Source organism: Tachyglossus aculeatus, chromosome 1, assembly GCF_015852505.1.
Source record: "Tachyglossus aculeatus isolate mTacAcu1 chromosome 1, mTacAcu1.pri, whole genome shotgun sequence".
NCBI classification, from domain to species: Eukaryota; Metazoa; Chordata; class Mammalia; order Monotremata; family Tachyglossidae; genus Tachyglossus; species Tachyglossus aculeatus.
In genome coordinates this window covers 9,467,887-9,482,793 of record NC_052066.1, presented here as the reverse complement: position 1 = coordinate 9,482,793, position 14,907 = coordinate 9,467,887, and the positions used below count along the sequence as shown (strand labels likewise).

The window sequence follows — 14,907 nt, the reverse complement described above, 5'->3', positions numbered from 1 at the left end:
AGCGTAGAGATGATAGTTGAAGCCGTGGGAGCGAATGAGGTCACCAAGGGAGTGAGTGTAGATTGAGAACAGAAGGGGACCAAGCACTGAACCTTGGGGAACCCCCACCGTAAGAGGATGGGAGGGGGAGGAGGAGCCTGCAAAAGAGACTGAGAAAGAACGACCGGAGAGATAAGAGGAGAACCAGGAGAGGACGGAGTCTGTGAAGCCAAGGTCAGATAACGTGTGGAGGAGAAGGGGGTGGCCCAAAGTCACACAGCAGACGTGGCAGGGGTGGTACTCGAACCCATGACCTCTGACTCCAAATAATAATAATAATAATGGTATTTGTTAAGTGCTTACTATGTGCAAAGCACTGTTCTAAGCACTGGGGAGATTACAAGGAGATCAGGTTGTCCCACGTGGGGCTCACAGTCTTAATCCCCATTTTACAGATGAGGGAACTGAGGCACAGAGAAGTGAAGTGACTTGCCCAAAGTCACCCAGCTGACAACTGGCAGAGCTAGGATTCGAACCCATGACCCCTGACTCCAAAGCCCGGGCTCTTTCCACTGAGCCACACTGCTTCTCTAAATACCAACATTACTATTATGTGCATCAGTGCCTTCTCTGTGACTTCTCTGTGCCTCAGTGACCTCATCTGTAAAATGAGGCTGAAGACTGTGAGCCCCCCGTGGGACAACCTGATCACCTTGTATCCCCCCCAGTGCTTAGAACAGTGCTTGGCACTTAGTAAGCGCTTAACAATAATAATAATAATGGCATTTATTAAGCACTTAATAACAATAACAATAATAATAATAATAATAATAATAATAATGGCATTTATTAAGCACTTACTACGTGCCAAGCACTGTTCTAGGTGCTGGGGTATTCATTCAATTATATTTACTGAGTGCTTACAGTGTGCAGGGCACTGTACTAAGCTCCTGATACTATGAGTCCCATGTGGGGCTCACAGTCTTCATCTCTATTTTACAGATGAGGTCACTGAGGCCCAGAGAAGTGAAGTGACTTGCCCAAGGTCACACAGCAGACAAGTGGCAGAGGCGGGATTAGAACCCATGACCTCTGACTCCCAAGCCCGGGCTCTTTCCACTAAGTCTCGATGCTGTACTAAGCGCTGGGGTCACAGCGTGGCTCAGTGGAAAGAGCGTGGGCTTTGGAGTCAAAGGTCATGGGTTCAAATCCCGGCTCCGCCAATTGTCAGCTGTGTGACTTTGGGCAAGTCACTTAACTTCTCTGTGCCTCATCTGTAAAATGGGGATGAAGACTGTGAGCCCCCTGTGGGACAACCTGATCACCTTGTAACCTCCCCAGTGCTTAGAACAGTGCTTTGCACACGTAGTAAGCGCTTAATAAATGCCATCATTATTATTATTATTATTATTATTACAAGCAAATCGGGTTGGACGGAGTCCCTCCCCCATTTGGGGCTCACAGTCTTAACGGCCTTTTGCCAGTTGAGGGAACTGAGGCCCAAAGCCGAAAAGCAACAGAGGCAGAATTAGAACCCGGCTCCTTCTAGATCCCAGACCCGGGCTCTAGTCACTAGGCCACACTCCCTCACCCTCAACATCCTCCCACAGGCTGCTGGGGTGGGAAGGAGGAGAGGAGGGGGTGGAGGGTGGGCAACATTCATTCATTCATTCATTCAATTGTATTTATTGAGCGCTTACTGTGTGCAGAGCACTGTACTAAGCGCTTGGGAAGTCCAAGTCGGCAACATCTAGAGACGGGCCCTACCCAACAATGGGCTCACAGTCTAGAAGGGGGAGACAGACAACAGAACAAAACATGGAGACAGGTGTCAAGTCGTCATAACTTCATAGAGAAGCAGCGTGGCTCAGTGGAAAGAGCCCGGGCTTTGGAGTCCGAGGTCATGGGTTCAAATCCCGGCTAGGCCAATTGCCAGCTGTGTGACTTTGGGCAAGTCACTTCACTTCTCTGGGCCTCAGTTCCCCCATCTGTCAAATGGGGATGAAGACTGTGAGCTCCCCGTGGGACCACCTGATCACCTTGTAACCTCCCCAGTGCTTAGAACTGTGCTTTGCACATAGTAAGCGCTTCATAAATGTTATCATTATTTTTATTATAACAAATAGAATTAAAGCTAAATGCACATCATTAACAAAATAAATAGAATAGTAAATATGGACAAGTAAAATAAATACAGTGATAAGTCTGTAGAAACATATATACAGGTGCTGCGGGGGGAGGACGTGGGCCGGGGGTCGACGGCGGGACGGGCGAGAACGAGGCCCAGTGAGGAGGTGAGCGGTGGCATTCATTCATTCATTCATTCAATTGTATTTATTGAGCGCTTACTGTGTGCAGAGGACTGTACTAAGCGCTTGGGAAGTACAAGTTGGCAACGTATAGAGACGGTCCCTACCCAACAGCAGGCTCACAGTCTAGAAGGGGGAGACAGACAACAAAACAAAACATATAAACCAAATAAAATAAATAGAATAAAGGGCTGCAGACCCTCAGCGTGGCTCAGTGGCTTGGGAGTCAGAGGACATGGGTTCAAATCCCGGCTCCACCACTTGTCAGCTGTGTGATTTTGGGCAAGTCACTTCACTTCTCTGGGCCTCAGTTCCCTCATCTGTCAAATGGGGATGAAGACTGGGAGCCCCACGGGGGACAACCCGATGACCTTGTATCTACCCCAGTGCTTACAACAGTGCTCGGCACATAGTATATATATATTATATTGATGGCATTTATTAAGCGCTTACTATGTGCAAAGCACTGTTCTAAGCACTGGGGAGGATACAAGGTGATCAGGTTGTCCCACTTGGGGCTCACAGTCTTCACCCCCATTTTACAGATGAGGGAACTGAGGCCCAGAGAAGTGAAGTGACTTGTCCAAGGTCACCCAGCTGACAATTGTCGGAGCCGGGATTTGAACCCTTGACCTCTGACTCCAAAGCCCGGGCTCTTTCCACTGAGCCATGCTGCTTCTCTAGTAAGCACTTGACAAAAACCATTATTATTATTAATAGCAGTATTATTACCTCGGGCTTTCTCTCTCTCTCTCTCTCTCTCTCTTCCCACAGTGGCCCTCAACATGCAGCGAGCGGGATTGGAGATGGATCTGTGCGACGGACTCTTCAGCCAGAACGGGGGCTGCGGTTACGTGCTGAAGCCGCCCTTCCTCTGCGACCCCTTCAGCTCCTTCCACCCTGCGCGGCCCCCCAGCCCCGACGGGGGCCTCACCCTCCTCATCCAGGCAAGGGCACCCTGGAGACCCAACATTGGCAAATAATAATAATAATAATAATAATGATAGCATTTATTAAGCGCTTACTATGTGCAAAGCACCGTTCTAAGCGCTGGGGGGTTACAAGGTGATCAGGTTGTCCCACGGGGGGCTCCCGGTCTTCATCCCCATTTTCCAGATGAGGGAACCGAGGCCCAGAGAAGTGAAGCGACTTGCCCAAAGTCACACAGCTGACAGTTGGCGGAGCCGGGATTTGAACCCACGACCTCTGACTCCAAAGCCCGGGCTCTTTCCACTGAGCCACGCTGCTTCAAAGCAGAGGAAGTGGAGCCCCTGACCATTTGGGGGGGACTGGGGCCGAAGGGGTGACCACCGCGGGACGGAGGCGGTGGGACCTGGAGTTGTGAGGTGGTGACAAATGGGGAAGCTGGAGGGCCTAGAGGATAGAGCCCAAGCCTGGGAATCAGAAGGTCACGGGTTCTAATAATAATAATGTCATTTATTAAGCGCTTACTATGTGCCAAGCACTGTTCTAAACACTGGGGAGGTTACAAGGTGACCAGGTTGTCCCACGGGGGGCTCACAGTCTTCATCCCCATTATCAGTCGTATTTATTGAGCGCTTACTGTGTGCAGAGCACCGTACTAAGCGCTTGGGAAGTACAAGTTGGCAACATATGGAGACAGTCCCTACCCAGCAGTGGGCTCACAGTCTAAAAGACTAATTAGACCCAGTCTAATTAGACACAGTCTAATCCCCATTTGACAGATGAGGGAACTGAGGCCCAGAGAAGTGAAGTGACTTGCCCAATGTCACACAGCTGACAATTGGCAGAGCCGGGATTTAATAATAATAATAATGATAATGATGGTATTTATTAAGTGCTTACTATGTGGAAAGCACTGTTCTAATCACTGGGGAGATTACAAGGTGATCAAGTTATCCCAGGGGGGGTTCACAGTCTTCATCCCCATTTGACAAATGAGGGAACTGAGGCCCAGAGAAGTGAAGTGACTTGCCCAATGTCACACAGCTGACAATTGGTAGAGCTGGGATTTAATGATAATAATAATAATAATGATAATAATGGCATTTATTAAGTGCTTACTGTGTGCAAAGCACTGTTCTAATCACTGGGGAGATTTCAAGGTGATCAGGTTGTCCCACTGGGGGCTCACAGTCTTCATTCCGATTTTCCAGATGGGGGAACTGAGGCTCAGAGAAGTTAAGTGATTTGCCCAATGTCACACGGCTGACAATTGGCAGAGCCAGGATTTAATAATAATAATAATGGCATTTATTAAGTGCTTACTATGTGCAAAGCACTGTTCTAATCACTGGGGAGATTACAAGGTGATCAGGTTGTCCCATGGGGGGCTCACAGTCTTCATGCCCATTTGACAGATGAGGGAACTGAGGCCCAGAGAAGTTAAGTGACTTGCCCAATGTCACACAGCTGACAATTGGTAGAGCCGGGATTTAATAATAATAATAATAATAATAATGGTATTTATTAAGTGCTTACTATTTAGAAAGCACTGTTCTAATCACTGGGGAGATTACAAGGTGATCAGGTTGTCCCGGGGGGGGCTCACAGTCTTCATCCCCATTTGACAGATGAGGGAACTGAGGCCCAGAGAAGTGAAGTGACTCGCCCAAAGTCACACAGCTGACAATTGGCGGAGCCGGGATTTGAACCCATGACCTCTGACTCCAAAGCCTGGGCTCTTTCCACTGAGCCACCAGCGTAGAGGGCTGAAGCAGAGGGGGAACCGAGGCCTTGGGAGTGAGCGATCACCGGGAGGGGGGACTGGGACAAGGCCGCGGGGGGTCAAGGGGTCACCTGGCGGGTGGTCCGCAGGTGATCAGCGGTCAGCAGCTTCCCAAAGTGGCCAGTCGGAAGGAGGGCTCCATCGTGGACCCCCTGGTCCGAGTGGAGATCCACGGGGCGCCGGGCGACAGCGCCCGACGGGAGACCAGCCACGTGGAGAACAACGGTGAGGCCGCGGTGGCGGGAGCCCGGGGGTCCGGGGGGAGGAGGAAGGGTGGGCTCGGGTCTCCCCTATGTGGGAGACGCCCCTTTATCTCGCCCCACCAGGATTTAACCCGCAGTGGGGGCAGACCCTGCGTTTCCGGGTGCGGGCTCCGGCCTTGGCCCTGCTGCGCTTCGTGGTGGAGGATTACGACCGGACGTCACGCAATGACCTCGTGGGCCAGTACACTCTGCCCTTTACTTGCCTCCAGCAAGGTCAGTGTGGCCCCCTCTGCCCGTGGGGTGGGTCCTTGGGGGGCAGCGGGCTGGGGGGCTGAAAGCCCAGGGTGGGCAGCGATTGCCTCTCTCTTTTAGACTGTGAGCCCACTGTTGGGTAGGGACTGTCTCTATGTGCTGCCAATTTGTACTTCCCAAGCGCTTAGTACAGTGCTCTGCACATAGTAAGCGCTCAATAAATACGATTGATTGATTGATTGATTGTCCCATGAGAAGCGGCGTGGCTCGACGGAAAGAGCCCAGGCCCGGGACTCAGAGGATGTGGGTTCTCTAGATGATGCCAACTTGGACTTCCCAAGCGCTTAGTCCAGTGCTCTGCACACAGTAAGCGCTCAAGAAATACGATTGACTGATTGATTGATTAATAATAAGAATGATGGCATCTATTAACCGCTTACCATTTGCGAATCACTGATTTGGGGATCGGGTTGGCCCATGGGGGGCTCACAGTCTTCATCCCCATTTTACAGATGAGGGCACTGAGGCACGGAGAAGTGAAGTGACTTGCCCTAATAATAATAAGAATAATAATAATGATGATGATGGCATTTAGTAAGCGCTTACTATGTGCAAAGCCCTGTTCTAAATGCTGGGGAGGTGACAAGGTGATCGGGTTGTCCCACGGGGGGCTCACAGTCTTCATCCCCATTTTCCAGATGAGGGCACTGAGGCACGGAGAAGTGAAGTGACTTGCCCAAATAATAATAATGATGATGATGGCATTTAGTAAGCGCTTACTATGTGCAAAGCCCTGTTCTAAGTGCTGGGGAGGTGACAAGGTGTCGGGTTGTCCCATGGGGGGCTCATAGTCTTCATCCCCATTTTCCAGATGAGGGCACTGAGGCACAGAGAAGTGAAGTGACTTGCTCACAGAATAATAATAATAATAATAATGATGGCATTTATTAAACGCTTACCGTGTGCACAACACTGTTCTAAATGCTGGGGAGGTAACAAGGTGATTGGGTTGTCCCACGGGGGGCTCACAGTCTTCATCCCCATTTTACAGATGAGGGCACTGAGGCACAGAGAAGTGAAGTGACTTACCCAAATAATAATAATAACAATAATAATAATAATAATAATAACGATGATGATGGCATTTATTGAGTGCTTACTCTGTGCAAAGCACTGTTCTAAATACTGGGGAGGTGACAAGTTGACCATGTTGTCCCATTGGGAGCTCACAGTCTTCATCCCCATTTTACAGATGAGGGCACTGAGGCACAGAGAAGTGAAGTGACTTGCCAAAATAATGATAATGATAATGATAATAATAATAATAATGGCATTTATTAAGTGCTTACTATGTGCAAAGCACTGTTCTAAATGCTGGGGAGGTGACAAGGTGATAGGGTTGTCCCATGGGGGGCTCACAGTCTTCATCCCCGTTTTACAGATGAGGGCATTGAGGCACAGGGAAGTGAAGTGACTTGCCCAAATAATAATAATAATAATAATAATAATAATGCATTTATTAAGTGCTTACTATGTGCAAAGCACTGTTCTAAGCACTGGGGAGGTTACAAGGTAATCAGGTGGTCCCGTTGGGGGCTCACAGTCTTCATCCCCATTTTACAGATGAGGGAACTACTGAGGCATAGAGAAGTGAAGTGACTTGCCCAAAGTGACCCAGCTGACAATTGGCAGAGCTAGGATTTGAACCCATGACCTCTGACTCCAAAGCCCGGGCTCTTTCCACTGAGCCACGCCGCTTCTCCTCCAAAGCCCGGGCTCTTTCCACTGAGCCAAGCTGCTTCTCCTCCGCCACTTGTCTGCTGTGTGACTTTGGGCAACCCACTTCACTTCTCTGGGCCTCAGTTCCCTCATCTGGAAAATGGGTATGAAGACTGTAAGCCCCATGTGGGACAACCTAATTACCTTGTCCTCCCCCCCAGCGCTTAGAACAGTGCTTGGCACATAGTAAGCGCTTAACAAATACCATCATTATTATTATTTGTTGCTGAATTATACTTTCCAAGCGCTTAGTCCAGGGCTCTGCACATAGTAAGCGCTTAACAAATACCATCATTATTATTATTTGTTGCTGAACTGTACTTTCCAAGCGCTTAGTCCAGGGCTCTGCACATAGTAAGCGCTTAACAAATACCATCATTATTATTATTTGTTGCTGAATTGTACTTTCCAAGCACTTAGTCCAGGGCTCTGCACATAGTAAGCGCTTAACAAATACCATCATTATTATTATTTGTTGCTGAATTATACTTTCCAAGCGCTTAGTCCAGGGCTCTGCACATAGTAAGCGCTTAACAAATACCATCATTATTATTATTTGTTGCTGAATTGTACTTTCCAAGCGCTTAGTCCAGGGCTCTGCACATAGTAAGCGCTTAACAAATACCATCATCATTATTATTTGTTGCTGAATTGTACTTTCCAAGCGCTTAGTCCAGGGCTCTGCACATAGTAAGCGCTTAACAAATACCATCATTATTATTATTTGTTGTTGAATTGTACTTTCCAAGCACTTAGTCCAGGGCCCTGCACATAGTAAGCACTTAACAAATACCATCATTATTATTATTTGTTGCTGAATTGTACTTTCCAAGCGCTTAGTCCAGGGCTCTGCACATAGTAAGCGCTTAACAAATACCATCATTATTATTATTTGTTGTTGAATTGTACTTTCCAAGCGCTTAGTCCAGGGCCCTGCACATAGTAAGCGCTTAACAAATACCATCATTATTATTATTTGTTGCTGAATTGTACTTTCCAAGTGCTTAGTCCAGGGCTCTGCACATAGTAAGCGCTTAACAAATACCATCATTATTATTATTTGTTGCTGAATTGTACTTTCCAAGCGCTTAGTCCAGGGCCCTGCACATAGTAAGCGCTTAACAAATACCATCATTATTATTATTTGTTGCTGAATTGTACTTTCCAAGCGCTTAGTCCAGGGCTCTGCACATAGTAAGCGCTTAACAAATACCATCATCATTATTATTTGTTGCTGAATTGTACTTTCCAAGCGCTTAGTCCAGGGCTCTGCACATAGTAAGCGCTTAACAAATACCATCATCATTATTATTTGTTGTTGAATTGTACTTTCCAAGCGCTTAGTCCAGGGCCCTGCACATAGTAAGCGCTTAACAAATACCATCATTATTATTATTTGTTGCTGAATTGTACTTTCCAAGTGCTTAGTCCAGGGCTCTGCACATAGTAAGCGCTTAACAAATACCATCATTATTATTATTTGTTGCTGAATTGTACTTTCCAAGCGCTTAGTCCAGGGCCCTGCACATAGTAAGCGCTTAACAAATACCATCATTATTATTATTTGTTGCTGAATTGTACTTTCCAAGCACTTAGTCCAGGGCTCTGCACATAGTAAGCGCTTAACAAATACCATCATTATTATTATTTGTTGCTGAATTGTACTTTCCAAGCGCTTAGTCCAGGGCCCTGCACATAGTAAGCGCTTAACAAATACCATCATTATTATTATTTGTTGCTGAATTGTACTTTCCAAGTGCTTAGTCCAGGGCTCTGCACATAGTAAGCGCTTAACAAATACCATCATTATTATTATTTGTTGCTGAATTGTACTTTCCAAGCGCTTAGTCCAGGGCCCTGCACATAGTAAGCGCTTAACAAATACCATCATTATTATTATTTGTTGCTGAATTGTACTTTCCAAGCGCTTAGTCCAGGGCTCTGCACATAGTAAGCGCTTAACAAATACCATCATTATTATTATTTGTTGCTGAATTGTACTTTCCAAGCGCTTAGTCCAGGGCTCTGCACATAGTAAGCGCTTAACAAATACCATCATTATTATTATTTGTTGCTGAACTGTACCTTCCAAGCGCTTAGTCCAGGGCTCTGCACATAGTAAGCGCTTAACAAATACCATCATCATTATTATTTGTTGCTGAATTGTACTTTCCAAGCGCTTAGTCCAGGGCTCTGCACATAGTAAGCGCTTAACAAATACCATCATTATTATTATTTGTTGCTGAATTGTACTTTCCAAGCGCTTAGTCCAGGGCTCTGCACATAGTAAGCGCTTAACAAATACCATCATTATTATTATTTGTTGCTGAATTGTACTTTCCAAGCGCTTAGTCCAGGGCTCTGCACATAGTAAGCGCTTAACAAATACCATCATTATTATTATTTGTTGCTGAATTATACTTTCCAAGCGCTTAGTCCAGGGCTCTGCATATAGTAAGCGCTTAACAAATACCATCATTATTATTATTTGTTGCTGAATTATACTTTCCAAGCGCTTAGTCCAGGGCCTTGCACATAGTAAGCGCTTAACAAATACCATCATTATTATTATTTGTTGCTGAATTGTACTTTCCAAGCGCTTAGTCCAGGGCTCTGCACATAGTAAGCACTTAACAAATACCATCATTATTATTATTTGTTGCTGAATTGTACTTTCCAAGCGCTTAGTCCAGGGCTCTGCACATAGTAAGCGCTTAACAAATACCATCATCATTATTATTTGTTGCTGAATTGTACTTTCCAAGCGCTTAGTCCAGGGCCCTGCACATAGTAAGCGCTCAATAAATACGATTGAATGAACTGGATGAATGAATGCGCGAAAAGCCCGATTTTCACCCCATCCCCGGCTCCCACAGCTGGGCCTTAGGACTCTGGAGTCTTTATGGGCAGGGAATGTGTCTGTTAATTGTTCTACTGGCTTCTCCCAAGCGCTTAGTACAGTGCTCTGCACACAGTAAGCGCCCAATAAATACAATTTAATGAATGAATGAATGAATGAGGAGTACCTGGAGCGGTATTGGTATTTAGAGAAGCAGCATGGCCTAATGGCTAGAGCCCAGGCCCAGCAGCCAGAAGGACCTGGGTTCTAATCCCGGCTCCCCGACTTGTCTGCCGTGTGCCCAATGTTGGGTAGGGACTGTCTCTATATGTTGCCAATTTGTACTTCCCAAGCGCTTAGTACAGTGCTCCGCACATAGTAAGCGCTCAATAAATACGATTGATGATGATGATGATGACTTCACTTCTTTGGGCCTCAGTTCCCTCACCTGGAAAATGGGGATTAAGATTGCGAGCGCCGTGTGGGACCCGATTTGCTGGTACCCATCCCAGCGCTTAGTAGCAGCGTGGCTCAATGGGAAGAGCCCGGGCTTTGGAGTCAGAGGTCATGGGTTCAAATCCCGGCTCCGCAAATTGTCAGCTGGGTGACTTTGGGCAAGTCACTTCACTTCTCTGGGCCTCAGTGATGACATCTGTCAAAGGGGGATGAAGACTGTGAGCCCCCCGTGGGACAATCTGATCACCTTGTATCCTCCCCAGTGCTTAGAACAGTGCTTTCCACATAGCAAGAGCTTAACAAACGCCATCATCATCATAGTAAGCATTTCACAAATACCACAATTGTGATCATTATCATTACCGGGCGCAGTGCACTGCGCTAAGCGCTCTGGAACAATAATAATAACAATAATAATGATTGCATTTATTAAGCACTTACTATTCATTCAATCGTATTTATTGAGCGCTTCCTGTGTGCAGAGCACTGTACTAAGCGCTTGGGAAGCACAAGTTGGCAACATCTAGGGACGGTCCCTACCCAGTCTAGTCTATGTGCAAAGCACTGTTCTAAGCGCTGAGGGGGATACAAGATGATCGGGTTGTCCCACATGGGGCTCCCAGTCTTCATCCCCATTTTCCAGATGAGGGAACTGAGGCCCAGAGAAGTGGGCCTCAGTGACCTCATCTCCTCCCCCTCCCCATCCCCCATATATATGTATATATGTCTGTACATATTTATTACTCTATTTATTTATATTTATTTTACTTGTACATATCCATTCTATTTATTTTATTTTGTTAGTATGTTTGGTTTTGTTCTCTGTCTCCCCCTTTTAGACTGTGAGCCCGCTGTTGGGTAGGGACTGTCTCTAGATGTTGCCAACTTGGACTTCCCAAGCGCTTAGTCCAGTGCTCTGCACACAGTAAGCGCTCAATAAATATGATTGATTGATATTGATTGATTGAAGTGACTTGCCCAAAGTCACCCAGCTGACAAGTGGCGGAGCTGGGATTCGAACCCATGACCTCTGACTCCAAAGCCTGGGCTCTTTCCACTGAGCCACGCTGCTTCCCCAAGAAGAACCAAAGCAGGGCCGCACTCCCTGCCCTCAGAAGCTTCCGCTGTAAAGGGGGCGGTGGCTTGGTTGGGAAGGATTTGTACTTCCCAAGCGCTTAGTACAGTGCTTTGCACATAGTAAGCGCTCAATAAATACGATTGATGATGATGATGGAGTAGTTTGGGGCCAGAGCGAGAAGGGGACGGAGAAGGATTACGACGGGATGGGACCAGGTGGCCCACAGAGGTTCAGAGCCCTGGGGTAATAATACATATCTATTCTATTTATTTCATATCTATTCTTTTTATTTCATATCTATTCTATTTACTTTATTCATATCTATTCTATTTATTTTATTTTGTCATATCTATTCTATTTATTTTATTTTGTCATAGCTATTCTATTTATTTTATTTTGTCATATCTATTCTATTTATTTTATTTTGTTAGTCATATCTATTCTATTTATTCTATTTATTTTATTTTGTTAGTATGTTTGGTTTTGTTCTCTGTCTCCCCCTTCTAGACTGTGAGCCCACTGTTGGGTAGGGACTGTCTCTATATGTTGCCAACTTGGACTTCCCAAGCGCTTAGTACAGTGCTCTGCACACAGTAAGCGCTCAATAAATACGATTGATGATGATGATAATAATAATAATAACGGCATTTTATTAAGCGCTTACTATGTGCAAAGCACTGTATTAAGCGCTGGGGAGGTTACAAGGTGATCAGGTTGTCCCTTGTTGGGGCTTACAGCCTTCATCCCCATTTTCCAGATGAGGGAACTGAGGCCCAGAGAAGTGAAGTGACTTGCCCTTGGACTTCCCCAGTGCTTAGTCTAGTGCTCTGCACACAGTAAGCGCTCAATAAATACGATTGATTGATTGGACAAAACACTCTCCCTTCCCCACAGCACCTGTATATATGTATATATGATTGTACATATTTATTACTCTATTTATTTTACCTGTACATATCTATTCTATTTATTTTATTCTGTTAATATGTTTGGTTTTGTTCTCTGCCTCCCCCTTGTAGACTGTGAACCCACTGTTGGGTAGGGACTGTCTCTATATGTTGCCAACTTGTACTTCCCAAGCGCTTAGTACAGTGCTGTGCACACAGTAAGTGCTCAATAAATACGATTGATTGATTGATTGCCCAAAGTCACCCAGCTGACAATTGGTGGAGCCGGGATTTGAACCCATGACCTCTGACTCCAAAGCCCGAGCTCTTTCCACTGAGCCCCACAGCATCTGTATATATGTATATATGTTTGTACATATTTATTACTCTTTATTTATTTTACTTGTGCACCTGTATATATGTATATATGTTTGTACATATTTATTACTCTTTATTTATTTATCTTACTTGTACATATCTATTCTATTTTATTTTGTTAGTATGTTTGGTTCTGTTCTCTGTCTCCCCCTTTTAGACTGTGAGCCCACTGTTGGGTAGGGACCGTCTCTATATGTTGCCAACTTGTACTCCCCAAGTGCTTAGTCCAGTGCTTTGCACACAGTAAGCGCTCAATAAATACGATTGATGGATTGATTGTTTCTCAAGCAACAGTGCTTGGCACATAGCAAGAGCTTAACAAACGCCATCATCATCATCATAGTAAGCATTTCACAAATACCACAGTTGTGATCATTATCATTACCGGGCGCAGCGTACTGCGCTCAGCGCTCTGGAATAATAATGATAGCATTTATTAAGTACTTACTATTCATTCATTCAATCGTATTTATTGAGCGCTTACTGTGTGCAGAGCACCGTGCTAAGCGCTTGGGAAGGACAAGTTGGCAACATATAGGGACGGTAGGGTAGGGTGGTCCCAGTTGGCCGAGGAGGGGGGTATCTCACTCGGGCCCCGCTCTCCCCGCCGCCTTCAGGGTACCGCCACGTCCACCTCCTGTCCAAGGACGGGACCAGCCTCCACCCGGCCTCCATCTTCGTGCGCATCGGTATCCGCGAAGGCCCGGATGAGGACGAGGCCTGAGGTAGGCCGCTCGCCGGTGGACAGCCGCGGGGCCGGGACCCGGGGCGGGGGTCTGGGGTGGGGGGCCCGGAGGGGAGGACCGGGGACTTGGGGGTGCGCAGAGGGGGGGAAAGGGAATAATTGGGTTCACAACCGCAGCCAAGGCCAGAGCTGTCGCTTCCGGGGCGACACAAGGCCCTGTCCGTTTTCCCTGTTCTCTCTGGGACATGTCCCGGAATCAATCAATCAATCAATCAATCGTATTTATTGAGCGCTTACTGTGTGCAGAGCACTGGACTAAGCGCTTGGGAAGTACAAGTGGGCAACATATAGGGACAGTCCCTACCCAACAACGGGCTCACAGTTTAGAAGGGGGAGACAGAGAACAAAACCAAACATAGTAACAAAATAAAATAAATAGACCTTTTCTTTCCTTCCTTCCTTCCTTCCTTCCTTCCTTCCTTCCTTCCTTCCTTCCTTCCTCCTTCCTTCCTTCCTTCCTTCCTTCCTCCTTCCTTCCTTCCTTCCTTCCTTCCTTCCTCCTTCCTTCCTTTCCTTCCTTCCTTTCCTTCCTTCCTTTCCTTCCTTCCTTCCTTTCCTTCCTTCCTTCCTTCCTTCCTTCCTTCCTTCCTTCCTTCCTTCCTTCCTTCCTTCCTTCCTTCCTTCCTTCCTCCCTCCCTTCCTTCCTTCCTCCCTCCCTCCCTCCCTCCCTCACTTCCTTCCTTCCTTCCTTCCTTCTTTCCCCCGGGCTTTGGAGTCTGAGGCCGTGGGTTCAAATCCCGGCTCCGCCAGTTGTCAGCTGGGTGACTTTGGGCAAGTCACTTCACTTCTTTGGGACTCAGTGACCTCATCTGGAAAGTGGGGGTGAAGACTGTGAGCCTCACCTGGGACAACCTGATCACCTTGTAACCTCCCTAGCGCTTAGAACAGTGCTTTGCACATAGCAAGCACTTAATAAATGATATTATTATTATGTCCCGTTCTCTCCCATCTCCTTCCCACCCTTCCATCCCTTCCCCAGCCCCTTTCTGAAGGGCAGCCCGCCCTCCCTCCCCTGTCCCACCTGCAGCCCCCACAAGCCCACCCATCCCCACCCGGCTGCAGGACTGAAGAGATGGAGGAAGTGGAGGAGCACGGCGGGGATGGAGGAGGACTGAGATGATGGAGATGGAGAAGAGAAGCAGCGTGGCTCAGCGGAAAGAGCCCAGGCTTGGGAGCCAGAAGTCATGGGTTCTAATCCTGCCTCCGCCAAGTGTCAGCTGTGTGACTTTGGGCAAGTCACTTCACTTCGCTGTGCCTCAGTTCCCTCATCTGGAAAATGGGGGTGAAGACTG

The 14,907-nt window shown here is 46.9% G+C and overlaps 1 protein-coding gene across 1 annotated transcript in view; it reads left to right on the top strand.

Annotated features, from left to right (window-relative positions):
- Nucleotides 1-13,594, top strand: part of PLCD4 (phospholipase C delta 4) — a 66,945-nt gene extending 53,351 nt beyond the window's left edge. The window contains exons 12-15 of the mRNA XM_038750014.1: nucleotides 3,063-3,235; nucleotides 5,088-5,223; nucleotides 5,325-5,474; nucleotides 13,488-13,594. Of these exons, the coding sequence (XP_038605942.1) occupies nucleotides 3,063-3,235; nucleotides 5,088-5,223; nucleotides 5,325-5,474; nucleotides 13,488-13,594 (566 nt within the window). The remainder of the gene's footprint in view (nucleotides 1-3,062; nucleotides 3,236-5,087; nucleotides 5,224-5,324; nucleotides 5,475-13,487) is intronic.
- The last annotated feature ends 1,313 nt before the right edge of the window (nucleotides 13,595-14,907 follow it).